This window comes from Lynx rufus, unplaced genomic scaffold (genome assembly GCF_022079265.1).
Source record: "Lynx rufus isolate CCGP_SWC_20201006 ecotype Redwood Valley unplaced genomic scaffold, mLynRuf1.p SCAF_29, whole genome shotgun sequence".
NCBI classification, from domain to species: Eukaryota; Metazoa; Chordata; class Mammalia; order Carnivora; family Felidae; genus Lynx; species Lynx rufus.
In genome coordinates this window covers 2,204,788-2,231,352 of record NW_025814844.1, presented here as the reverse complement: position 1 = coordinate 2,231,352, position 26,565 = coordinate 2,204,788, and the positions used below count along the sequence as shown (strand labels likewise).

General features: G+C 44.4%; 1 protein-coding gene across 3 annotated transcripts in view; it reads left to right on the top strand.

Annotated features, from left to right (window-relative positions):
- Positions 1-7,126: 7,126 nt before the first annotated feature.
- Positions 7,127-26,565, top strand: part of LDLRAD4 (low density lipoprotein receptor class A domain containing 4) — a 31,733-nt gene continuing 12,294 nt past the window's right edge. For 2 of the 3 annotated variants that reach the window (XM_047090348.1, XM_047090347.1), the window contains exons 1-2: positions 7,896-8,002; positions 17,826-17,980. In XM_047090348.1, coding sequence (XP_046946304.1) covers positions 7,933-8,002; positions 17,826-17,980 — 225 coding nt within the window. In that variant the 5' untranslated portion in view covers positions 7,896-7,932. Of the gene's footprint in view, positions 7,290-7,895; positions 8,003-17,825; positions 17,981-26,565 lie in introns of those variants that run through there. The other variant, XM_047090349.1, reaches the window with a different exon arrangement.

Below are 26,565 nucleotides of genomic sequence, written 5' to 3'. Positions count from 1 at the left end.
TCTGATCTAAGTCCTGGCACTGCCACTTAGCTGTGTGACGTTGGGCACAATGTTGGGCATGACCTCTCTGTGACTCAGTTCTCTCATCTGTAAAACTGGGATAAAAATCAGTACTCATTTCATATGGCACCTGTAAGGATTAAATGGCTTAATTAAATGAGTAAAATACTTTGGAATACTTCCTGGCACATAGTAAGTGCTATGTAAGTAGTAACTATTGTTATTACTTAGGTTAAAAACTCTTCCTTTTATAGGACCCTCATTTGTTTGTTTGTTCATTCATTCATTTATTCCTTCATTCACCTGCTCCTTGCTGAGCACTCTGCCAGTCACAGTACTTCACTAGCTCTTGCTCAGGATGAACTAGGGATGTCATGGACAGGACATTTCCTGGCTTCCTTTGTATCCTGTCTCTTCATGGTGACTGGTATATAATGAGTGCTCTGCTCTGACAGAAATGAGGATTTACCTCATGTTTTCAAAGTTGATCTGATACCAGAGAGCAGTGGTTCTTGTTTTTAAAGCATATGTGTGCTAGGCTTGTCTTAAAGTGCCAAGGATGAGAACTGAGTATAGTTATATAGATCTGATGTGATTTTGGATTAATTTGGCTTTTAGCCTGTGATTTTTCTAGTGTTTGCCTTAGCATATGCTTTAAAACAGTAACTAAAACCCTGAAATGTGCTTTGACTTTTTCCCAACCTTTGGATAAATTAATGCTTTCACAAAAGCCAGGAACCTAAAGGTCTCAGAACTACCCAAACACATCCTAGAATTTATAAGCAAGACAAAGAGAAGCACCAGAGACGACAGCGTGCACCTCACCTCCACATTCAGATTGTCTAAGAAATGCTTGTGATTGCACAGGGACTTCTGCCTTCGAATCGTCAAGAATAATGATCATAACATTGTTCAGTAATTTAGCAATGACACACAGCAAGTATAGATGCCATGTACTGTGCCATATACTGTATAAGAATGCACAATGTTTGCCTGGAGTAGAGTGCTAATGAAAGTGGTATTTCCATCTCCAAGGGGCAGTTAAATTTTTTATGGGGTTAAGAACTGGGAATAGAATCGTAGTATCTAGGATCTGAGTTGTAAACATCTTGAGCTTTTTTTTTTATGGTCTTCTCAGAAATAGGATGCGTTGTGAAGGTTATTCAGCCTTCTAGCTTTTGGAAGAAATTGAGAAATATATTTGAAAAGCAAAATTAAATATTTTTCTAAATAACCATATTGAATATTTTAAATTTTAAAATATTTGGTGTGTTTGTATATAGAATATATGCATATTTTACCTGAAATGTGAAGAGGCTAGAGTAGATCATTTCTACCACACCTTTAATGGGTACCCCCCCTTGATGATGATGTGGCAGTTTTATGAAGGCACCATGAACAGGCCTTGTTGATAGGAAAAGTTTGGGAGGTGTCAGCAGGTGACCGCTGAAAGAATGCATGCAACACAGGTGGAAAGCCGGTGGGGTATGTAGGTGGCTCAGGTAGTTAAGTGTCTGACTCTTGATTTTGACTCAGATCATATCTCACTGTTTCTTGGGTTCGAGGCCTATGTCAGGCTTTGCACTGACAACGTGGAGCTTGCTTGGGATTCTCTCTCTCCCACTCTCTGTACCCCTCCCCAACTCAGGCTCGCTTGCTCTCTCTGCCCCCCCCTTCTCTCAAAATAATAAACTTCTAAAAAATCACTAAAAAAAAAAAAAAGAAGTGGAAAGCTGTTTCTGGAACCCAAGTGCCAGGACTCTACTTTCCTGGTATCTGGCTCTCTCAGGGAACAGAGAGGCCCAGGAGGACATGAGAGTCAGGCCAAGTTCATAGGAGTGGACTGACAGCATCTTCATAATTCTGCCTTTAAGAAGAGTCTGCTCATGGCACTTGAGTTTTCCCAGAAAGCAAAATTACAATTCTTTCTTAACATATATCCAGAAGTCCTCGGGGACTGCTGAAGTTTTTATGAGGCATGCCAAATATCCTAGAAATTGTATTCCAACACCAGAGACTCTTACCATAAGCTAGTTGGCTTCACCATTGTTGTGAGCCCTGACAACACAGTCCACCTCTCCTGCTTTTTTCTAAGAGGTGTGGGTGGATCAGTAACAGCCTATTAGTACAGTGGGGAAGACAGCAGCAAACACCTGCCCTGTGGTGCTGGGCCTTGCCTTTAGCCCAGGAGGGCAGCATCATGATTTTACACAGATGTGCATACAAATCCATGCATGTTGAGTACCATTGTTTAAAATCATTGTTGAGTAGCAATCGCTTGGGCTCTAAACGGGAGACCTAGGTTCTACTCTCATTTCCTTTGTGTGGTGTGCACAAGTTATATATTCTTCAAGCCCCTGTTTGCTCATTTAATCTGAATGAGGAGTTTGAATTTGACCAAAGTTTCAGAAGAAACTTTGATGTGCAGATGAATCACCTAGGGATATGGTTCAAATGCAGACTCTGGTTCAGTAAAGTCCAAGGCAGGATCCAAGATACTGTACTTGTAACCAGCTCCCAGGTGATGCTGATGCTGCTGTTCCTTGGATGAATTTGGGGGTAAGGGTTTAGATATGTCTTCTTATTCTGTCCGCCTTCTACCCTATGATACAGGTATTCTTGGCCTCACTTTACAGATGAGGAAACAGGGGCTTAGCTCAAGTTGACATGGTCAGATGGCAGGACTGGATCCCAAACTTGGGTCTAACTGGTCCCAGAAGTTAGCCACCATGAAAACTTTATATTGCCTTCCTTATTTTTTTTTCCTGGGGCTTGGAAGAGTAACTGCAATTTTCAAAGGTATGTAACCTACTTGGTAGGGAGTAGCTTAGCCATTACGAAAATCTGTATCACCATAAACACAAAATAATATATAATTCTTTTTTTCATTAGAAGAAAAAATATCATGGTGGCATAGATAAACTCCAAAGTCTTTTAATATAGGGAGTATTGTTGCATATTAGGAAGCTATTTTAAGGCTATTTAATTTAGACTAACTTATTTAATAAGCTTTTAATCCACCTTGTCAGCTTGCTAGCTCTATTATCATGTTGCATATTTTTATATTTGCTGACATTTCTACCAGATGATGCGGGTATCAAGCACTGTGGTTGGAACATATGCAGAGCATTCATATTTCTACATAAAAACCTATGTGTTGCAATTTTTAAGCACTAAGAATACATTAGTAAATTATTCCATGCTATAGGCTAATGTCCACAAATATCAAACTATTACTATGTTTTGAGTCTACAGGAGTCAGCGTTATTTTAAAATCCTCATTCATGACTTTAAATGTAGCAAACTTACTTAAAATGAACTGTTTTGTTTTCTAAAGGCCAAATTCCAGGGCTTAATTTTTATGTGGAAAACTTCACCTCAGAGCAGAATTTTACAGCATAGTCATAAACCTCAAAGAATAGGAATTTGTAATGGACAGAACCATTGATTCTTAACAGGAGTCACATTAACAGATATACAAGACACATAAAATGGTTCCAAGAGCCTCTGGCAACATTGAGATACAGAATCTTTAACATGGATTTGCAAGTTAGTGCCTTAAAGGAATCAAGCAGTCAGGCTTTAAAAATCCAAGTATTGATCTGCTTGACATACTTTGGTTAGTTCAGGGGACTTTAGTTTGGATAATTCTAGGTTCACTGCCCATTAAGCAGAATGATGGATAGAGTGGGTAGGAGCTTCTGAGTCAAGCTTCCCAGGGTTCTGACCTGCAGCTTGCCTCTTAGCAGCCATTTGACCTTGGACAAAGTATTCACCCTCTCTGAACCTCAGCTTCTTCCCCTATAAAGTGGGAATAAGAAAACATGACATGAATGTAAAAGATACATGGTGCCTGAAAGTGCCCAGAACATAACAGTAGATCTTTAGAAATGTTTATAAATGCTAATTTTCTGCTATATAATCATTATAAAATATTCCTAACTCTCCAAATGATATTTATCTGTGAAAATTTCTGTTGTGAGTGGGATACCCTTTGAGGGTGGGAATATGGTGACGAGAGACAGCAGGGCATGACCAAGAAGCCCATGGTGATTAAATGCAAGGATTGGACCAGACAAGATGCTAACCCAGGTTATATGTGATAGAGAAAGATTCTGGTATAGCAGAGCACCCCTTTACCACCTAGAGGTATTTTGTGAAGCTAATGACCCCCTAGTAGCCCCTGAGCTAAAACCCCTGCCCTGTGCTGCCTCTTTTGGCCATTAAGGTCGCAGATGCTCCTAGTCGCTTCAGCTTGTCACATTCAGACCTGGCTGGAAGCCAGTCCTTAGAGCTTGGTTGTTCAATTTCTTAAATAAGTAACTACCTACATACACATAGCACCTAAGACAAGTTCAACCCTACAGTAAATGCTTGTCTGTCAGATTGCATTAAAGGTCCAGTATATTTCCTCCTAGGGTCTTGTAATCACTTAGTAAATATTTGTCAGATGAATTAATGAAATGAAGATCTTTATAGAGGAAACCTGAAGATGTTGATAGAGTGGGCTTATGGAGACAACAGCTCTTCAAGTCCTTGTTGCTATCAACAGACCCTGTGAAAATGTCTATCTTAGGCAACCCTTCTAAGGTCTCTGCTGTACTCAGGGAAACCACATACAGCTTTGGGACATTTTTTTTTAACTGCTAGTAAAAGCAGTTAGCCCATCAGAGTACTCATTTTAGAGATCCATATTTAAAGACCAGGAGGGAAGAAAGAATTCTTGAATGCAAATGGCTTTTACACTTTCCTACTTACGTGTTTTTATTCAGCAGACTAGTCTCTTCCCACACCCTTCTGCTGTGTGTACTGCCATTTTCTCTGAATTAAGGGAAGAGAAATATTGGCACTCATCAGTTAAAAGGCCCCAGCACAGAGATCCACATCCCATCAGCTAGAATTAGGTGTTTATCAGGACATAAACCCCTGGCTTCTGGGAACCCCTGGTCTGACCTCTGTGTTTTCTTCCTGAAGCACCCTCCCAGGCCAGTGCTTGAAAGAAAATAGAACAAAATCAAGACCACCACCTGGTGATTTAGCCTTGACAACCCTGTAGTGCATGCTGACGGGTGGTGACACGCTGGTGTTAATCAGGCAGCATGGCCAGCACACGTCAAACACAGCCCAGAGCGACTCTGGTAAACACCCACCTCAGCCAGCAGTGTGCCTGCTGTGCAGTTTGGGCATTGTTTTGAAAACAAACTCATCCATAAAGTCAAAAGCTTTTAAAGTGATTTTTAAATAGATTAAACATTGGGAACAATTGAACAGAATGAACAAGGAGCTTAATTAAGATTGACTCCCGTCGGGGCGCCTGGGTGGCGCAGTCGGTTAAGCGTCCGACTTCAGCCAGGTCACGATCTCGCGGTCCGTGAGTTCGAGCCCCGCGTCAGGCTCTGGGCTGATGGCTCAGAGCCTGGAGCCTGTTTCTGATTCTGTGTCTCCCTCTCTCTCTGCCCCTCCCCCGTTCATGCTCTGTCCCTCTCTGTCCCAAAAATAAATAAACGTTGAAAAAAGATTGACTCCCGTGGCTCAAATGCCCAGTGATAAGGAAGCCAGCCAAACAAAGTAAGTGTGTTAAGGCTGAGTGGAATACAATACAGCCATTAAAGGTGAAAAATATGCTGGGTTCTGGGTTTTTTTTTTTTTGATACATGAAATACGCATCTCAAATAATGTTAAACCCCAAAGTGGACTATTCACAGTCATTCCAAAATGCAGGTATATCCATTAACAAACGACAGAGCCAACTTTTTTAACATTGACTAATATTTTCATAATATTGACTAACTCCTTGATTTTCAAAAACAGACTTGCATGACAGTCATATGCAATCTTATGAATATTCCCTTTTAAGGACTTGATTTCGAGTGATCTTGTCACTCGTACCGAACTGACTAGAAAGTGCCATCCCCAGATGGCAAGGACCTGAGGTTGTAGTGACAAGGGAATGTCAAAGACCAGCAGAGCCAGTCTGAAGCCATAGTGTCTGAAGCTTGATGCTTTCTGATGCTGACTCTTCTCTGAGGAGGGTCCCCTTGCCCTGGTGACCACACCCCAGCCCAGTTTCCTGAGCTTCACCCTCTTCATTCACCCAGCCACGTGACTCTGAAAAGAAATTAGGGAAAAGCAGAACAAGAAAGGAGAGTTATGTTTTAAATTTGGAAATTGCTCGAGAAAAATCAGGCTGTCTTGATTGGCACATGCAAATGTACGCAACTGTTAATTTTCCTGCTGAAATTCCCATTTCTTTTATCCACATGAAATCTCTGAAAAATCTTCTTGATGGTTCTTTTGTTCCTTTCCTGCCTCCACCACCAGTAATTAAAACATGAAATAGTGGTGTCTTCTGGCCAACCTGAGGACGTGGTGGTGACATCAAGCCCAGAACACTGCTGTTAGCCCCAGGTGACATGCTGGGGCCGACAGCAGGGACAGGCTGCTGACGTAACTGTCTTCGTTTCTAATGCTGGTAGTAACCAACAGCGTTTAGTTTTGCTTTGACAACTCCTCCTACAGCCAAAACTATTGTTATGGCCCACATGTCATTGCTATTTATCCTAAATAAGGAAAAACAAAGGCTATTCTGGGCGCAGAGCAGTGCTTGTGGCTGGGGTTATTTGCAGTATTACTATGGCACTCTGCCCTTTTCACTGTGGTCACACTGATTTTTTATGAAAAGTGCTAGAGCAGACACACAGCCTTCCCTTAAGTCTCTTCACACAGCCCCAGGGCATCAGAATGCACCGGAGATGTCTTAACGCACATATGAAAAACCGTGTAGACCTCAGGGGAGACAGAGACCGTGCTTGCACAAAATGAACCAGGAAAAAGCTCCCTCCTGAGAGATGTCTCTGCTTTACCATTTGGACTCTTTAATTTCTGAACGTTGTAAACTCAAACTGCCTAGTAGTTAAGAATGAGAGTCCTGACTTTACAGCATTCTCTGTGGTATATTTTTGCTACCATGCATTGAGAAATAGAGGGGAGAGAAGTGAAGGGCTGACAGGGAAGCGAGAGTGGGAGGGGGAGACACTGAGTGTTTCCTGCTGTGGTTATGACTTTGCCAGTTGCTAGTGCACAGCTTAGCTGCAAGAGCCATGCGGACTGCTCCCATCAGTTAGAGAGAGACTCTGGGGAGAGGGGGACCCCAAGGATGGCCTGCAGCCTAGCTCCTGGCATGAGGGACGCTGTGGGCACTTCAAGCCAGGACGTGCTCTTAAAGCCGGATCCAGAGCAGAGAAGCGTGAGTGGCTAAGAGTCCGTGCCTGTTTGCACGCGCTGCCTCGGTAAGCTCTCTCTCCGTTTCTTCAACCTTGAAAGCTTCTAGCTGAGACCAAGGGAAGAAATATTGTGTTGAGATTTGTAGATCTCCCCCTTTCTGCTTTGTCTGGTTTGATATTTGCCTGTTAAAAAGATTATTGAATGCAGTGGAACAAGATGATCCGTTTAGCTGCATTCCGCTCGTCCGTATGTGTAACATGTCCCATGTGAGGCCAAACATGAGAAATGCAGACTAATCATTGCTGTATGTTGCTGAATACAACACTGGGTGTTCAGCTGCTCTCAGGATTTGAGACCCTGGACTTGTTATCTGCTCTGTGACACCACCGGCTTCCTACCACAGAGCTTCTGATTTCTGTGGATGGCAGTTGATAATTGATAGCCACAGTCTGCGGTCGGAGCCACAGCATTTGAGTCTAGCACCTGGGCTGGGCCCTGCTGATACAGTAGAGAGAGAGAGAGACAGACAGAAGCGCGCACACACGCACACACACACACACACACACACACACACCCCACGCTGGCTATAACTGCAGCTCTGAGCTGCCTAAAGAGGAGATTGCCTGAAGCTGAAGGGATGCTTTGAACTGGGGGCGGGGAGGGGGGGACTGCGTCACGGTTGGACTCCCCCTGGCAGAGGACTCGAGTATGTCCAGTGACCACCTGAACAACAGCACACTGAAGGAGGCCCCGTTTAAAGACCTGTTCTTGAAAAAAGGTACACTTTCAGAGGCCAGCTGTGGATGATGCCTGCTCTCTGGGGTTTGTGGTGGTTGTTCCTGAAGTTTGGTCTGAGGACAGAGTTGAGAAGAGTAGAAACTCTTTCTCAAGAAGTTTGTATTTCCTTAAGAAGGGTCTATCAGCTCTGAGAACGCTTCAGGGCTTGACTCTGTAGGAAGATGTATTTTAGGCTTTTTCATCTTCTTTCTCTTCTGTGATCAGTTTGTTCCTGTTGGAGATGCTATACATAAATACACAGGTTTGTTGCTTTGGAGTTTTATTTTTTAAAATGTCCTGTACATGAGACTAACTCCCCCCCACCCCACCCCCAGAAATGCTATTACTTATCACTAGACTCATGGGTACTTTTTTTCACCTTGAGTCATTGAAAACAGCATTTGACAGAAAAGATGTATTTCTCAAGATGTGGGTGGTTTATTGGGTTGTTTCTCGGGTCACCAGTCTACTAACAGTAGACCTTAGGAAAGCAAACTGTGACTCTGAGAGGGAGACTGTGAGAGACAGACAGACTACTAGCTAGGGAGCATTCAGGAGTCACTGCTGTAAAATGTGAAGAAATGGTTACTTGTGCAGCTGTATATTTTTTCTGATACATTTTCCTAAATTAATAATGTGGCAGTGGGGTGGGGGTGGATTTTAAATGAATCCTATAGAGAGAATTATGGGTTTATGTATGTATTTTTTTCCATTTATAACATAGCAGAGGGATAGACTTCTAAAAGGTTTGTAATTGCTCTTACTCCTCTGCTATGTTTTCAGAAAATCCTGTCAATCATCTTTGATTGGAACATAGTTAGCTAGATTTCTTTCTGAAGAGATCGTGAGACTCTAGATTCTAAAGTGCATGATGAAAAGTTGTATTGGATGAATGCTTGGACCTTAGTGGATTAAAAAGATGTTATTCTAGCAGCTGGATGGACTCGCAGTGTCTGCATTCTAGGGATTTGGTAGTCAGTCTAATGATTGCTCACTGATACTTGCCTGCCAGTGTCATCAAAGGCACCTGGCCGCGGGCTAGAGTCAGGCAGATGTGGGCCACACCTTGCCCTCAGAGCTCCCCATGCCATTTGACTACACTGTGCTTTCACCTCTCCTCCTACAGAACATAGGTATCATTTCCTACATTTATATCCTGCAAAACATTTTATGTAAATATATTAATATAAATAGGATTCTGTAAACAGGTAACTTATAGCAACCATGAGGTTCTTTTTCCAGTGACTGTTTACACTGCCTAGAATCATAATAATTGGATAATTTTTATGAGATATGAAAACCTTTGGTAAAACTTCATCACTGAAGTCATTAGTGTTTGGTAGAATTCTGTGCTAGACATTGTTAAAAGCAGATTAGCCAATTGGGACCTTTCCTTCCAGGGATTTCTTTAGCATTTTATCTAAAATGAACACTGACTTTGTGCCAGTCATGTGATGTGCTACCTACTGAAGATACTAGAAAAGATCAAGATACTATCTCAGAGCTTACTCCAGAAAATGGGCTCTATAAGTGATAAGTGCTATGACAGAGTGCAGCTGCATGCTAGGGAGCCCCCCAAGGGTAGTAAGCCTGTCATCAAGTGGTTAGGAAAGAGCTTCTTAAGGAAGATAAAGCTGGGGGGGGGTGACAGACACCAATTTGGGGTATTTCTATGGGGTTGTTCTTCTCCATTTCTTTTGTTCTACTTGTTATGGGGTAGACTGGAGTAGCCAACCCACCAGGGAAAAGAAAATTCAAAATATATAAGATAATAATCATTACGATTATAGCTCTTACTGTTTTACCTTCTGAACTTCAAGCTGTGAAGTTATTCATATAACACAGGCTGAATTTCCCCCCCTTCGACCATGGTGTTTAATGAGTGTGAATTTTCATTCAGCCATTAAAGTCTCCAAGAGTATTTTTAAACTAACAGTTCACAAACTTGAGGCAATTATGGTCCATGTAGATTCCAATTCCTGCCCCCACCTGTCTTCCTGCCCCCACGTCCCTGTCTCTGTAGGATTGGGGAAAGAATTTACCAGCCTTTAGGAACATTCAGCACTTTAAAAGTGTCACAGAGCCATAAATAAAGAGCAAGGCACCCCCCACCGGGGCTGTCATCTCACCACACCCACTCTGCCCCGGAAAAGCAGATACTTGGTCGCTGTGCCTGAGCCATGGTGGGGACCTAGGAAAGCTCACTGGGAGAGAGGGGCTGCCCGGACTAAGTCTCTGTGGCAGCTAGCCAGGGTCTCAGTGCTGCCAATAGATTGTAGCACTTGGGGGAACGAAGTGGAGTGCTGCCATTGGTTAGGTGGCAGAGGAGCCATTTGTGGTGGCGTGCGGGGATTTGTGGAAAGCATTCAGCCCTTACAGTGATGTAACAATATTCTGCATGGCACCCAAGGTATTTCCTTAGTGGGGTGAAAGGAGGGGGTTGATGAGAGGCACAGACTTTGCCCTCAACCCCCCATTTATAGGGTCTGTAAGGCATAAATCACACATCTGGAGCTTTAAACATTTAGAAAATAGGACTTCTGTGAAGTGGATATATTAATCAAGGAAAGACTACATGGAAGATGGTGTTAGCCATCCCACAAATAGAAATAAGTGTTATATTAGGAACCTAAGGTGGTAGAACCACGCTTTCCCAGAGTTCTTTAAAAATAGTACAGACGCTCATGCTTCTAGTATGAGTCAGTTCAGCTCCTCGTTGAACCAGAGAATAGACCCACAGGCCTCACACAATTTTCTCTGTTCCTATAATTCTCCACTGCAGAGCTTGGAGTTTCTTAGGGATAGTTCTATAAAAGTAGAGAGATGTAATCATCACCATCATCACTGTCGCTGTTATAGTAATAAAGTAAGGTGCTATGATGCCTTCCTGTAAGTTGTAAGCTGAATGTATTATAACATTTCTTATGTTTGGATTGCAATGACTCATCCATTATAACCTTATGAACTAGAACCCCCATGAAAGGAGGGGGGAGTGTAAAAATTTGACTTTGGCCTAAAATTCTTTCCTTGCATATGTATTGCTTTTTGGCATTGCTCTGTTGATGTCAGTATCTATTGGAATCAAGAAAAACTGACCAAGTGGGCTGTGTTCAGAGTCCATATTGTGCACATGAAATTTTAGAAACCCTAAAGTATCCTATTATTTTCTCAGGACTCTACTATTTCTATAGTTTTTTTTTAATCTTTCTGTTTGTAATAGTTCTTCCAGAATTCATTCTCTCCTTAGCCTCTCCTTCCCACCCCATTCCCAAAACCAAAATCACAAGCATTTTTCCTTTCTTTGTACCCCAAGTTCTGTGCACCAATGCACATTGCCTCTCCCCCACCACAAGAAAACAGACAACATCTTGTAAGGCCAGATATGGGCAGACCAGGGTGAGGGAGGTGAGGCAGCAAGGCCCCAGTGTAGTATAAGGTCTCAGCTGGCATCTGCCTCACTTCTATGCACAGACTGTTGTTCCTAGGCACAGGGCTGGATGCCACCTTGATTCAGAAAGCAGTAATGTGCATGCATCTGTCTGAAGAATATGCCTCTCTGGGCCTGTTTAAATTGTCTCCTATGGGGTGGGTAGTAGGCCTCACCATACCTTCTGCTGCTCTGTATCTCTACCCTTTGCACCCTGGGTCTCCCAAGCTTGGAGCACGTTGAGGAGGAATCAGTGATGTGTAAGACAGGAGGGTGTGTGTGTGCACGTGTGTATGTGCGCATGCATGTGTGGGAAAACATGTGGCCAGGAACTGCTACCTTGAAGGGATGGTGGTTTCAGCAGGAAGTGAAGAGTGCTCAGCCTGCCTGAGCCCTGACTGTGCAGTACAGGAAATTGCTGGGTAAGGTCCCCAGAAGTCCCCAAAAGGTCTGTGGTTGAGATCTGGAGTGCAGATGTCTTAAAAATGGACACCTTGAAGAACAGGTGTGCTGAATTTCACCCGATACTTGCATTCAGAAGTGAGAGGTTTTGTTTTGTTTTGTTTTATTTTGTTAATATAAAGCTTCTTTTACTTGTCCTGTGAGTTATTTTCTTGAGGAGGTGTAATATCAGGCCCTTGGCAACAGAGCCACATCCGGGTACTGCAAAATACTGTGCGGGCCCAGCTGCCTCTGAGCAATCTCCATGCAGGAGTGAAGGGTTCAGGAGTGGCAAAGGAAGAGACAGGAATCACCTATCACTGTTATTACACAATGTATGCAGAGAGAGGAGGGGGACTGGGTTTCCCATCTACCATCCAAGCTGTGATATCCTATAGTGGTGTGGTCTTTACTTAATTTGCCTTTTATGATGCATTTTTAGTAGAATTTTTCCTGTTTAAAGTAGAAGAGGGTGTGGGAAGACAAGTATCAGGCAAAGGTGCTCACATACCCCCTTGTGAGCTCGAAGGGGGAGTCTTGAAGGGAGAAGTTATCAGTAGCAGAGATCTCGGGAATCTGGATGTCATCATCATACTTGTCCTCAAGAATACTCTCTCTGTTCACTCTAATTTTCATTCTGAGAATTCTCTGGATCCTTTTAGCCCCTTATACTTTCTAGTTGTTAGTGTTTGAGAAAGCAGTCTTTTTTCATTGATGCATTTTGCCCAGAGTTCAAAGTGAAGGTCAGCTGCACATTTGACTGGGGCTGTGCCACTCTGCTGAGGCTCCATCCCCAGGAGCTCCACATGCCTCTCTGACTTCAGGGTTTCAGGAAACATGACAGGTGACCCTGGACTGCAAGCAGGGCCAAATCGCTGCTGCTGTTCTTACTATTGCTCCTGTGTCTGATTAGTACTTGGTTGTTAGGATGGTGGCCTTTGGGACCTGGGCCAGTCTCTGCAGGAAGAGATGCCTCTCATGCTGGCCCAGGTGCTGTAGTAGCTGAGGCTCTGATTGGGCTTCTGTCACCCAGATTGGCCACTGGGCTACACTGCTGGGCTGCTTGCCTTAGTGAGTGGCACCCAGCGTGTGCCAGCCTGTGCTCTTGCCCCAGGTGAGTTCTGCATTATTCGGATGCCTGTGAACTCCTAGGGTCTCTGTGTGTACTTTACTCCATAGATGCACCTGCTGTGGCTGTACTTGTGCATGAAAACTCAGGAGAGTGGCCCAGGAGCTGTTCTGACCACATCTCAAATCCTAGCATCAGGAGTATCTCCAAGAAATCCAGGCCGTTAGTGTTTGTACTAGAGTGCCTGCTGTCAAATCAGTCTAGACCACCAGTTCTCCACGTGTGGCTCAAGAATCTCTGGGGATCCCTGAGACCCCAGTCCCCAGTGGTCAGTAAGACCACATCTCCTTCATATACCTCAACCAGAACCAACATATCCCAACATATTGAAGGTGAAGCAGGGAGAAGAATCCAGCTATCTTCTATTAAGACATATAAGAGGGGAGTCTAAGTGGCTTAGTCCGTTAAGTGTCCAACTTCAGCTCAGGTCATGATCCCACGGTTCATGGGTTCGAGCCCCACATCGGGCTCTGTGCTAATAGCCCAGAGCCTGGAGCCTGCTTCAGATTCTGTGTCTCCCCCTTTCTCTCTGCCTCTCCCCAGCTTGTGCTTGTGCTTGTGCTTACTCGCTCACTCTCTCTCTCTCTCCTTCTCTCTAAAATAAATAAACATTAAAAGAAATTTGAAAAAGTCATATAAGAGATGTGCAGAAGTGTAAAGAAATGCCACCCTTATCAATAAATTTGTCTTGAAAATAGCATATATAGTTGTTATATATTTTAATATATAATGTTTCTTTTTTAATAAATAAATATTTAAAATTTTCAGTATTGAATGTAAATATGGCAAACATCAATAGATGTCATCCATACAAATAAAGCTCTTTGCGGTGTAACCAGTAGCTTTTAAGAGTGTAGAGGGGTGGGGCGCCTGGGTGGCGCAGTTGGTTAAGCGTCCGACTTCAGCCAGGTCACGATCTCGCGGTCCGTGAGTTCGAGCCCCGCGTCAGGCTCTGGGCTGATGGCTCAGAGCCTGGAGCCTGCTTCCGATTCTGTGTCTCCCTCTCTCTCTGCCCCTCCCCCGTTCATGCTCTGTCTCTCTCTGTCCCAAAAATAAATAAACGTTGAAAAAAAAAATTAAAAAAAAAAAAAAAGAGTGTAGAGGGGTCCTGAGATGAAAGCACTGGAGAACTGTTGGTATTAAGCAAAGCAGGAGCGTGGGAGGAAGTGCAGCAAGTTTGGACATTTGGTGGGGCAGGGGGGGGGGGGGGGGGGGGGAGGGGGGGGGGGGAGGGGGGGCGGTGCTTTCCAGCTGTTGGCACCTTAGCAGGGCCAGGGGAGGGCCCACTATACATAGCATGTTGACAAGAAAGCTGATGAAACACAACCTCAACCTTAGAGCAGGTAGTCCCCTTTAAAAGAAAGATTCCATACACTTTCCACAACTAAGATCTTTCTTATTCATGCTTACGATGAACTCTTTAATGTGCTGTTAGATCAGAAGATCCATGTCCTTCAGAAGATATAAAATGTTCCATGTGCTGTCTCAGACCAAAAGAAATCAAGTCCAGAGCGAACACACATCTAAACATAAAAATGCAATCTATAAAAATCTTAGAAAAAATATTTTTAGAATACTGGAGAAGACCTTCTTAATCAAACAGGAAGCTTGGAAGCCATAAAAGAAAAAGTATTTCATGACATAAAAATTTATATCTTTTATACAGAAGCTCACAGCAAAGTTAGTGACAGACTAGGAGAAAATACTTGCAGCACATGTAACAAAGATTTGTAGTCATAATATGTAAAGACTGCTTACCAGTAAACAAGAGAGTTACAAATAAACTGATATGAACTAACATGATTATGAAAAAGAAATTGCCAATCAGGGAAAGACCTAAAATTACTAGTAAAACAGATTAAAACAAGATATATATTTTTGTCCATCAGATTCGTGCAGATGAGAAGAGTGAGTATTCAGTGTTGATGGGCATGTGGGGCAAGAGCCTTTTCATGAGGCAGGGTCTCAGTAGCTATCAGCACTTAAAAGGATATGTCCTTGACCCAGAAATTTCAATTTTAGGAATCTTTCCTGTAGGGATACTTAAAATGTGGGTCAACACTCACATTACACACATACATACACATGCACATACAATCTTTTGGTCACAATAGAAAAAAAGCGGGGGGAACACCTAAATATCTATCACTTGGAAAATATAAATTCCAGTATATCAGTGTTCTGGAATAGATAGCCACCATAAAGAATGAGGTTGGTTTTTATATATTCTTGTTTTAAAATGCCGTGATACATTGGGTGGAAAAAAGCCAGCAATGTATTTGTACAATTATTCCACTCATTAAAAGAAGAAAGCCCTTATTTATTAAGCAAATGCACAGATATACACAATGGGTGAACTGTGTGAACCCCAGAATGGCATGGGGTTCAGTGGGGTCAGGGAATCCTGCAGGCCTACAAAGGACTGTTACATTGTACACTATTTCCTTCTGTATTGTTTAAATAATTTAAATTGTTTAAATAAGTCTTCATTATTTTTATAATAAAAATCCTTTTAAAAATCATAGGTACACCCCAAGTGCCCATAGAATTATGGAAAATATAATTTGATTGCATTGCTACAGATGGTTATCTACATAGCTTTCTATATTCAGGAAAACATAACCTAGAAAGACGTCCTTCAGGTGAAGAATTAACCCATGAAGACTTTGTACAGGACCCCTCACTGTAATCATCACTTTTCCTATTTTTCCATGTCCATAAAGCAATGAAGCTTTTTTGAGAAAAGAAAACATTTGTCAATTTCAGGGCATGATTTAACCTGATGATCAGCCATTAGGCCTTGGGGTGTGTCCAGAACAATGACAGCAATGCAAGGTGGGGGTGAGGTGGAGAGCGCAGCACCTGGGTCTCACCGACAGCCAGGCTTCTCTGTCAGCCATGCCCATGAGATCCACCCTTTCACTGCCCACTAGGGCTGTACTCAGCAAGCCCACCCGGCCACAGCCACTCAGCACATAGGCATGGCAGTCCGGTTCCCTCATACTCAGCTCTCCATTCTCCAGGGTGCATATTTGGGCCAGCCCCACGATAGGTGCAGGTGCAGTCCAGCCAGGTCCAGCAAGCATGTATGTATATCTTTGTCCCTCGGGTATGTAGAGGCCGAAGGCAGGAGTGGAGGGGTAGTGTCACAGGACAGGACATGGTGGGATCCAGGAACACCCTCCATTTACTCCCATGCCAGTTCTAGCCCTTCTTTTTCCAGAGTATGGATGGTGGGGGGACATAGGTGAGATTTGGGGAGGAGGGTGCTACCCCGGTCCTTTCCTGCATCATCCCAAATGTGAGCCCATACAGTGAGAGATAACACCTCCCCACTGGCTATCAGCCTGGGTCGTGCAGCAAGAGCATGTGTGTGTGTGTGTGTGTGTGTGTGTGTGTGTGTGTGTATGCATATGCACGCATGTATGTGCATATGCATGCTCTGTATGTATGTATATCCACATCTGTGTGTATTCAAACACATGCATACATGTGTGTATATGTGTACATGAATGCAGCATGCCCGTGTGTGTACATGTGTGTTGCTGTGCTCATGTGTATACATGCATGTATGTGTGTGGGGGTGTATGCATGTGTGTGTTACTGGTTCTAGGCAGTAACACAATTGACAGAGCTCTCCCCTTTTTCTTGCTCTTCATTAAACCCCACACCTCCCACCTCAGAGCAAAGTTGTGTGCTGTCTTCCTCATCTTCAGAGCCTCTCACTCTTTAAGTTGACACCCCTACACAATCACTTCCTTTGATTGTGTGGGGAGACTCAGAAAGACAGGTGGGCAACATGCAGCAAGGCCGTGCTAGAAAGCAGAAAGTGTGTGTTCTAGGGTTGACCTTGAGCAATGGGACTCTGCTTCCTCCCTGCAAAACTGAAGGACTTGAATTGCCCATCTTTAATTGCCAACTCAGTGCGCTGTTTTGCTAGAAGTAATTCCATGGCACTGTACTAGAATGTGAAGCGTGTGTTAATGGCAGTTAGAAAAGGCTTTGTAATGGCAGTGTCAGGAACCTGGTTTCCGACTGCTCATAAAATATGGTGTCTGCAGGGTTAGAGACAGTGGAGATGTGTTTTCTAAATTACCTCCAAAGGCAAAGTAAAGGAGGCAAAGGAGTAAAGGAGGTTGGAGCTTTTTATCAATATATTATCCCTTCAGTATAATGTGTAGATTCTGTGTGGATGTGCTTTGGGAAATGTGACTCAACCATAAAGATGGGGTTAACTTTCCTGGAGAGATTACACTGGAAGGAGCAGCTTCAGTTTTGTGAGACTTCCTTACCTCCCCTGGGTGGCAGGGCCATCTGGCAGGACCAGCAATCAGATGTTGGAGAGGTGACTGCACTCCTGGGCCCACCTGCCCAGGGCAAAGGGGCAGCGTGCAGCGGCCAGCTGGTGGTCTGCACACTGGGCTAGATATTCGAGTTCCATGTGTGAATGGGGTCAGTTACAACACAGCCCCTCTAGAGGTCTTGTAGAGCCAACAGAATACGTTTTCCTAAGGCCCTACTCATTATAAAATTTGCAAAGACAAGGTTTGTCTGAGCACCATGCTTGGGCTGAACACCAGAGGCCTACTGGAAAGAGCCTCATGCCTGGGTCTCTCTTTCTTCAAATGTTATTCAACTGTTTGTGCTTGTGTGTGTGTGTGTGTGTCTGACAATGGTCTTGGGCAGCAGGCCTGGGGAAAAATAGTTTGTCTCTGGGAGGACCAGGTGCTTGCAAGACGCGCTTGGTGACTGGTGGGTGTGTTGTTTAGAGAACTGGGTGACTGCACAGGGGATGTGTCGCTAATATGCCTTCCCTTTCCATCACAGCGGAACTGGAGTTTGCCCAGATCATCATCATCGTCGTGGTGGTCACGGTGATGGTTGTGGTCATTGTCTGCCTACTGAATCACTACAAAGTCTCCACACGGTCCTTCATCAACCGCCCACATCCAAGCAGGAGGCAGGAGGACGGGCCACAACCGGTAAGTGTGGCCTGAGCCTTTTGGTGCTGCCTAGGCCTCTGTCTCGGGCTCCAAATAGGCTGGGTGCCAGTAAGAGCCCCAAAGCGGGACGGCCTCTTGAACCCACCTGCTATGGTCCGAAGCATTGAAAACTCTATGGAAGGTTCTGATACTTCAACTAAAGCATGTGCGTCATGAGAATTCTGCTCAGTGAGTCCTCACAAACTAAAGACACCTGTGTAACCACTCAGAAAAGAGATAGGACCAGCCCCCAGGAACACACTCTGGCCGTACTCCTAGGCCTGCCCCCCACAAGGTCAAAACTACCTGCACAGCTGTCTGCACAGATTAGTCTTACCTGCTTCTGAACAATATGTTTAACAATAGAATCATACAGTAGGTGTTCTTTTGTGTTTGGCTTCTTTCACTAAATCACCCATGCTATTACATGGAGACCTGTTTTGAAAACTGGCCCTGGAGGTGTCCGGTGATCCTTAATACATTTGTGCAGCACTACCTGCATCTGTAAGACGTCACTTGTCTGAGATCAGCAGCATGGCAGGTGTGGGCAAGCTAGAAGTGGCAGGACAGCAGGGGCTCAGGGCCTCCTCAAGTGGATCGGGCTGGGCCGGGCTATGTAAGGGACTCACAGAACAGCCCACAGTAAGGCTCTACAGGTTGTTCTTTTTACAGTTTCTGGCTACTTCTTGCCCTGAGTCACACTCCTCTGGAAAATAAAATACATATTCAGTTAAACCGGTCTGTGATCTGCGCTTAGGAGGCAAAAGGCCACTGGCACTTTTTATTCTGAGCTGCTTTTACAATCTGTGATTCTCGTGGCCTCCAGTGAAAGGCTTGGGACTGTGAGTTTAGACAATTACAAGTTCTTGGTTTTCTGGTGGGCAAAAATGATACTAGATACTCAGCCCCTCAGAGCATGTGTCAGGACCAGGGAGGTCTGATAACTGGCCTAGGGAGGCCATCATGGGTTCTGGCAGGTATAGGAGAGTGGCTACTGGGCTCAGGGCCCCTGGACCCCTCAGGAGGGCAGGGTCATAGTTCATCAGGGCTGCAGAGTTGCTCAGTGACCCATCTGCTCTGCTGTCCTCATGGGAGGAACTGAGGTTTGCTGGGCATTCTGTGTCTGAGGCAGGCAGGGAGAGAGGGAAGGGATGGGACTGCTGTGCACCACCCGTCAGACTCACAGAGATGAGACAGGATGCCATGGGGCTATGGGGAGCAGTCCTGAGAAAGAACCCCTTTCTCTCTCTTGCTTTCCCTTGTCCTCTGTTGTCCCCTTCCTTTGTCTCTCTGGGTCCCCAGTTGGGCCCACTAGCCTCCTCCGGCCCTATTAACATGGCTTTCCTCACAGCATGACAGTTTCCTGTGGTCCTGGGCCCTTTGTCATCCCAGCAGTCTGGTACCTGAGGGGTCCAGACTCACTGAACACTGGTGTCCTAATGCCTATAGATTCCCCACTGTTGTATAAGGACAGTTCAGTTACCTAAAGGAGAGAACTAACTCTTCTGAAGTTCTGAGCACAGAATATACACAACTCCCCTGAGTTTAAAGGGAGAGGACAGAGAGAAAATCATACTCACAGCAACAGTTTCAGAACTGCAAAAGGATGAGCCGTCACTGCTTTGCCTAAGCCTTAATGCAAAGACTGGAAATGCTGACTCCAGCCTTGGTGGAAAGAGGAAAACTATCCTTATTCATTGTCATCAATAGGTAGCTCTCGAGTTTCTATGAAGTACCTGCCATGAATTTACCAAGTTCCCTGCCTTAGGCTTTCTGTTCCAATGCCTGAGGTATTTGGAGTCACTGCACACAGGGAACTCAGAATGCTTTTCTTATGCCTAGCCTGGGTCCCCACCCACCTCTGTCTTCCCCACATATTTGCTTTGGGGATCATCTTGCTTCTTCCTGATTCACCTTGCTTGGTGAAGTGGCTCCTTCTTCCACTCCTCAGTACATATATGGCCATTCCTGCTGTCACTGCCCCCATCCATGTATCCTCAAATTGCCCATGGGTCTGCTCCTCAGACTGGGAGCTCCATGACCCAGTCAGGTGATGGGACAGGTACACACACAATTATACCCTTACCAGCAAAGAGGTTGCAGCAGGATGACAATTTTACAAAGGCAGAAAAGTGAAATTTTAAGTTTGTTTTAATCAGAATGTGTCTTCTGTTTCATTTGGGAATGGCTTTGAGTGGGGTGCCTGGGTGGCTCAGTTGGGCATCCAACCATTGATTTCGGCTCAGGTCATGATCGTCATGGTTCATGGGATCAAGCCTTGCATTGGGCTCTATGCTGGCAGCATGGAGCCTGCTTGGGATTCTTTCTGTCTCTCCTTCTCTCTGCCTCTCTCCCACACTCACGTGCATGTGCACTCTCTCTTTCAAAATAAATAAATAAACTTTTTTTTTTTTTTAAAGGGAATGGGTTTGTGTCAAGGCCTCTTCCTGGGGCAGTGGCTCACCTGTGTCCACCCTGTTCCAGGACTTCTTGGGCAACAGTGCCTCCATTTCTTGACATTGAAAAGATAATTAAGTGATTTTTAGATGCCCCTTCAGGGCTATACAGCAAGTGAAGATAATCAGTATCTAGTGATTGTGTCTGCAGAGGTCTTTATCACACTCTGTGCCTAATTTTGTTAATAACGTCTGAAAGTTTTACCCCTGAGAGCTGGACCCTAGTTCTGAAATGCAGGCTGCACACAGCTTAGGGTTTAATTTCTTGTTACTACTATACTATTTTTTCTTTTCTTTGAGTGGCCCAGCACTGACTGGCTGCTGTTGGCTTCTCAAAGCTTGGATTTTCCTCCTCAATAAAATGAGAATATGGATATTGCAAAACTTAGCAATGCACTGTGTTCACCATTTCAAAAAAAATTTTTTTAACGTTTATTTATTTTTGAGACAGAGAGAGACAGAGCATGAATGTGTTTACCATTTCAAACTCAAGATGTATTTTAACCCAGTGACCAGAGACCATTCAGGCCCAGTCTGTAGCTCCATATCATGACTAGGACTATTAGCCTAATATATAGTCCAAAGAGAGAGGAGAGAGAGTGAGAAAAAAAACCTTACTTTTCTTCTGAACACAAATACAAATGTAGACAGCACTGTGGGCCACTTACACTCTTTCTCTCTACCCAGGAATGTGTCCCCAACCAGGCTTCTTGCCTCCTACTTGTCTACCTCTCCTCCCTAATGCCTTTATAAGGCATAAGGAAGAAATGCTGCTTCCCTTAGTACAGTACTGGGAGAGCAGTTGATTAATATACACTCATGGTTCCCAATTGGAGTGATTATGCCCCCTAGGGGACATTTGACAACATTGAGAGCCATTTTTGGTTGTCATAATTAGGGAATGCTACAGGGATGCTCTAAACATCCTGGAATGCACAGGGTAGCCCCCGCAACAAGGAACTATCTGACCCTAAATGTCAGTAGTGCTGAAGTAGAGAACCTCTAATCTCACTAGTGTTGAATGCCATCCTTCCTAGAGGCGCTTTGCTGTTCAAAGAGGTTGCCTATTAACATAAGTGGATCTCTCATGGCTGGCTCTGAGGTTTCAACAGAGAGAAGAGTACACTTCCCAGAGGCTTGGCAGAAAGTGTTGGGGGTCCCTTGCATGATCAGAGGGTCCTGGTTTGAGACTCTGCCTTGGGGATAGTTTCCCCTACCCATTTCTACTTTCCTTTGTTCATTCAGTCATTCACTGGACATGAACCAGACATTGAGCAAAATAATGAAGGAACAACGTGAGGTTTCCTTGCCCCTGACCCTCCCTGCTAGCATCAGCAGCATCCAGATGGCTAATTCTACTTGGCATTTTCTCAATCTTAATTGGGAGAGGCTAGGGGTCTCCAGTGGCCATTTGTATATATCAAGTGGCTGTTGGCTATAGGAGGAGTCTGGGATGGGGCGTGAGGACTCAGCACGAGAAAGGAAGGCTCTGCTCTTACTGACAGAGCTCATCGCTGACAGCCTCTTGGGTTCCCAGTGGCATTGTGCATATTTGTACTCCTTGGGGGAAAGGTGACTGGTGAAGATGGATGCCTTTGTGGTTACTGCTGTCTGTGTGGTTTCATGTTTGTCACTAGAACACCTGAGGGCTACTGAAGCACCTTTCCCGATGTCAGCATCTAAATCCCACCTTCCCTGGAGCCTGAATGGTGGGGCTGCAGTGCCCTCTAGTTGGCAGCTTGTGGCTGTGGAATGCCCCTTCCAGCCTCACCTGGGTGAGCATCTCATGGTCTGAGCCTGTCATTGCTGACATCCCCTCACTTCTGGGAGCCTTTTAGCCCCATTTGTTCTAAAACCATGTGAGGTCTCCATGAGCATGTTAGTAAAAGGTATATTTATTTATTTATTTTTAAATATTTATTTATTTTTGGGAGAGAGAGACAGAGAGAGAGAGCAAGCTCGTGCAGGCGAGAGCAGGGAGAGGCAAAGAGAGAGGAGAGAGAGAATCCCAAGCAGGTTCTGCGACATCAGCACAGAGCCCAACGTGGGGCTTGATCTCACAAACTGCAAGATCATGACCTGAGCCGAAATCAAGAGTCAGATGCTTAACTGACTGAATCACCCAGGTGCCCAAAAGGTATATTTATTTTAAACTTGTGAGAAGGGCTGTGCATCTAATTTATCAACTTCTCTGTGATTTGGTTTAACACTTTGTTAAGTTTATTTTTATATATTTCTTCCAGAAGACTTGTTAGTCAAGATTAAAAAATAAAGGACAATAGTTGGATTTTGTTTTCAAGGAAGAGGTTGCACATGTAGATGTTCTGATTTGACTGAGGAAATTTCACTGCCAAGATGTGCGCTGCCCCTCTGCTCACTGGTGATTTGCACTTCAACCAAAGGGAAAAGCGGAACTGAGGTTAATAAGATAGAATCTTAGCTGTGAATATTCCTAGTTCTCAGGGAGATTCTTCTGGAAAATGGTTGGTTGGAACAGTTGCCCCCTTGGGCCAAATGCCAGACTCACCCTGATTCTGGGAGGTTTGCTTTGTAAAGTCAAAGACACTTTCCTCCCTGACTCCACCACACACACCTTCTTCCTCATGCGACACCCCCTCTTAGGGTCTCCCCTGCCAGTTCCAAGTGTCTTTTGGAAGCACACACTTTCTGTACCAGGTCCCTCTGGCCAAGGAAGGAATGGATGGGAATCTGTATTGGCCCAGGCCAATCAGCCTTCATCACCATGGTGTCTCTGACACACCGTGCCAGGGGAGCCCAGGGACAGGACAATACTGGCCATGAATTTGTTGGTAACAGTCATTTCTGGATAAAATTGGAAAATAGCAACCTAGGCTTAAATCAAGAAAAGTAAATGTTTATCTAATGGCAAAGAGCAGTGAATGGCTTTGTGACATAAATCTCTATGTATTCTTTCTGAGGTAGCCTCAGCTTATTTTTTAGAGCCTGGGTTTATGTGATTTCAGAGCTTTGATACTGTCTAGATCTCTTTTCATTACTTTAGACTGCCAAGTAATAGGAAGACAATAAGGGGGCATAAATATTCCAGACACAGCCCTGAAAGGTATTTGCTTACATCACTGGAGCCTCTCTTACCAGAGCTGGGTGGGCGTGGGGGCATGAGCAGCCTTTTCTGACAGCCTGTAGCCCCACCCAGCAGGGCCACCTGAACCCACCTGGACAGCCCAGGGTGCAGTGGGAAGTGGGCGAGGTCAGAGTGGCCAGCCACTTACTGAGGAGCAGCAGAGGGACAGAACCTTTTTACTTACCTGTATGAACTGTATGAAATTGTAGCGCTTCAGCCATTGGACCTATAAAAGCAGCAATTTCAATTAAAAAATTCATGGAAGGAGTCATGTCAAGCATTTCTTCCTTAGGAACTGCTGCAGGGATTAAATCACTTAGGAAAATACAGGTGCCTCAGCCTCCCTGTGGAGACAGAGCAGCACCAAGCCAGCGCTCAGCACAGTCTGTGCTGCACCAGCTCCAGGGGGAGATGCAGGTGGGATGCTGGGAAGGAGGCCGCTTGTTTTGTCCCCTGGTGTTTGGAAGAAGGACATGACTGCAGTGACCAGTACAGAAGCTGGAGTTCTTCTGATCCAAAGTGTCCCAGTATAGGGGAAGTCCACACCCAGAGACTCTCCCTATAGCTGTTGCAGACTTGGCTTAAGATGTGGCCAGTGTGTATGGTTTGCCCCACAGGGTGTTTTGACAAAACTTGATTGACAGTAACTATTGGGAGATTTCACATAAAAACTGGAATTTACATTTTCTCTTGAAAAGTCTGCATATCAGGCCTCTATTCCTGCCTCTGGCACTCTCTAAGATGGGACCACAAAGCAGTTGCCAGGCTGAATGGGTTGGTGCTCACCTTTTGACTACGGTTCCATCTCTCTTGGGGGAACCCCCAGTTGTGGGTGGGGTGCCATTGCTACCTATTGCTTTGCACAGTGGTGGTTGTTTTTTAGAGAAAATATATCCTGCACTTATGTCTTTATCACAAGGGTGAAAACAAAGATAGACTAAGAGGCCCACTGGTTTCCAGAGAAATGGGAGGGAACTTCCTTGTGGAAGTAAAGATCATTCCTGAAAGATTAGACATTCAACCAAGTATGTCTGGGCCAGCAGAGTCCAGTGTCTCCTTTGCCCAGCTGGATGTGTTTGTTTTGGACCTTGCAGTTCAGTCCAGGCCCCAGAGCAAGGCAGTCTTCTCTGTGGCTGGTGTCTGTGGCCAAGAGAGTAGAGGTGACTGTGGGCTCCTCTTGTTGGCCTTGGGAGCAGGGGTGGCTTGAGAATGGGCAGTTCTGGACACCCCTAGAAGCAGCTCGGGAATCCACTGCAGTGGCTCAGAACTCACCATGCTTGAAAAGCCCACAGGCTGTGTCCTGGGCCCAGTGAAGGGTGCAGGGAGTCAGGGGAGTCACCACACACACAGTTCATTCCCACAGTGACTAAAGAGCTAGACTGCTGTGTACCTGCCTTTTCTCATTTCTACTTAGGTTTAGAAAAGCGTTTAGAAAAACATTTCTAAAATGATAGAAATGAACTATTTTCAGTAAGGTGCGAAAAAAAAAAAGAACTAAAGGGCTTGATGAGGCAGTTATAATAGGCATGTCTCTGACACTCCAGACTACAGAAAAGAGAGCCCCTCTGGCTTTATTTAGCATCAGATTGAGATGAAAGATGGCAGGGGATAGTTTCTCTGTGGGTGAGGGAGATTCTTGCTGCACTGTAAGACCGGGGGTATTTGTTGTCAACTTTGTCCCATAACAATTCTCCATTATTTCATGAGCCACTGAAACTACATTTCCTGATGTCACAGGGACTGCAAGAGGTAGGTGAGCACCTACTGTAAACTCCAAGCACAAATTTCCTCTTGGCAGTCAAGCCGTTTTCTCCCTGAATAAGTGAGGATGCAGTCAAGCCACCAGACTGGTCATTTGAAAGGCTTTACCCTTTGGTGTATCTGATTGAAGCATTGGAAGATAGATAATTTTAACAGCTTCAGAGTGAGAATGTCTCCCTTCAAGTAAGAGAAACAGGAGGCCAAGTTGCTAGCAAAAATTGGATCAGGTTGCTGGGCCACAGCTGTTAATATAGCAGATTCTCATCTGAACAAAAGTAGAAAGACCTTTTCAGTGGCCAAGATTTGTCTTTGCAGCAATGCGAGTAGCACAGATTGTCCCACCACTGTTGTTGCCAGTGCTCCGAACAGTTTTGGAATTACCCTCAGAGCTTGCAGGTCATTTTTTGGAAATTTTTCAAAGGAAAAATATTTTTTAGTGTCTTGATGGCAAATCTTCCTTTTTCTTATTTGTTCACTGAGGATGGATTTGATTTTTGGTATCAGCCAAACTCCATTTGGAGTTAAATCTTACAAATGATGAGACTGATCAGACTAACTGATACAATTTTGGTGCAAAACCAAGTGTGGCTCAATTAGTAAGACTGATGTTTTCTGAGCTACAAACTGATGCTGTAGAGAAAGGTCAGGAAGGACCCACAGAAAACGAATGGCTTCCTCTGGAGAGGATCTGGGATTGCAGGAGGTGGGCAAAGAGAGCCTGGTTTGTGTGTTAAAAGTTTTGTGGTTAGGGGGCTCCTGGGTGGCTCAGTTGGTTAAGCTTCTGACTTCGGCTCAGGTCATGATTTCGTGATTTGTCAGTTCGAGCCCTGCTTCGGGCTCTGTGCTGATAGCTGGGAGCCTGCTTCTGTGTCTCCCTCTCTCTATGCCCCTCCCCCATTCATGTTCTGTCTCTCTCTCTAAAAAAAATAAAATAAAATAAAAACTTTTATGGTAAGGATGTATTTGTGTATTACTTTTGGAATTAAAAGACATTCTCTGCTCACATAAACTGATGCTGAAGACAACTGCAATAATGTTCTGAGCATCTATAGACTATTAAGGTAACTGATTTGAGCTGGTTTGTGCTGTGACAAAAAGCATGCTAAAATCAGATTTTTAAGTAAAATTGATGAAAATTTTAAGAAACAAATTTTAGTCATGTTTTAGATAGACAATATAGCTTAATCTAATGATAAAGGTTGTTTGTTTATACTTAGTCCTTAGAAATTGGTGTAAATTGTTCTGGGGAAAGAAGAGTTCTCTAA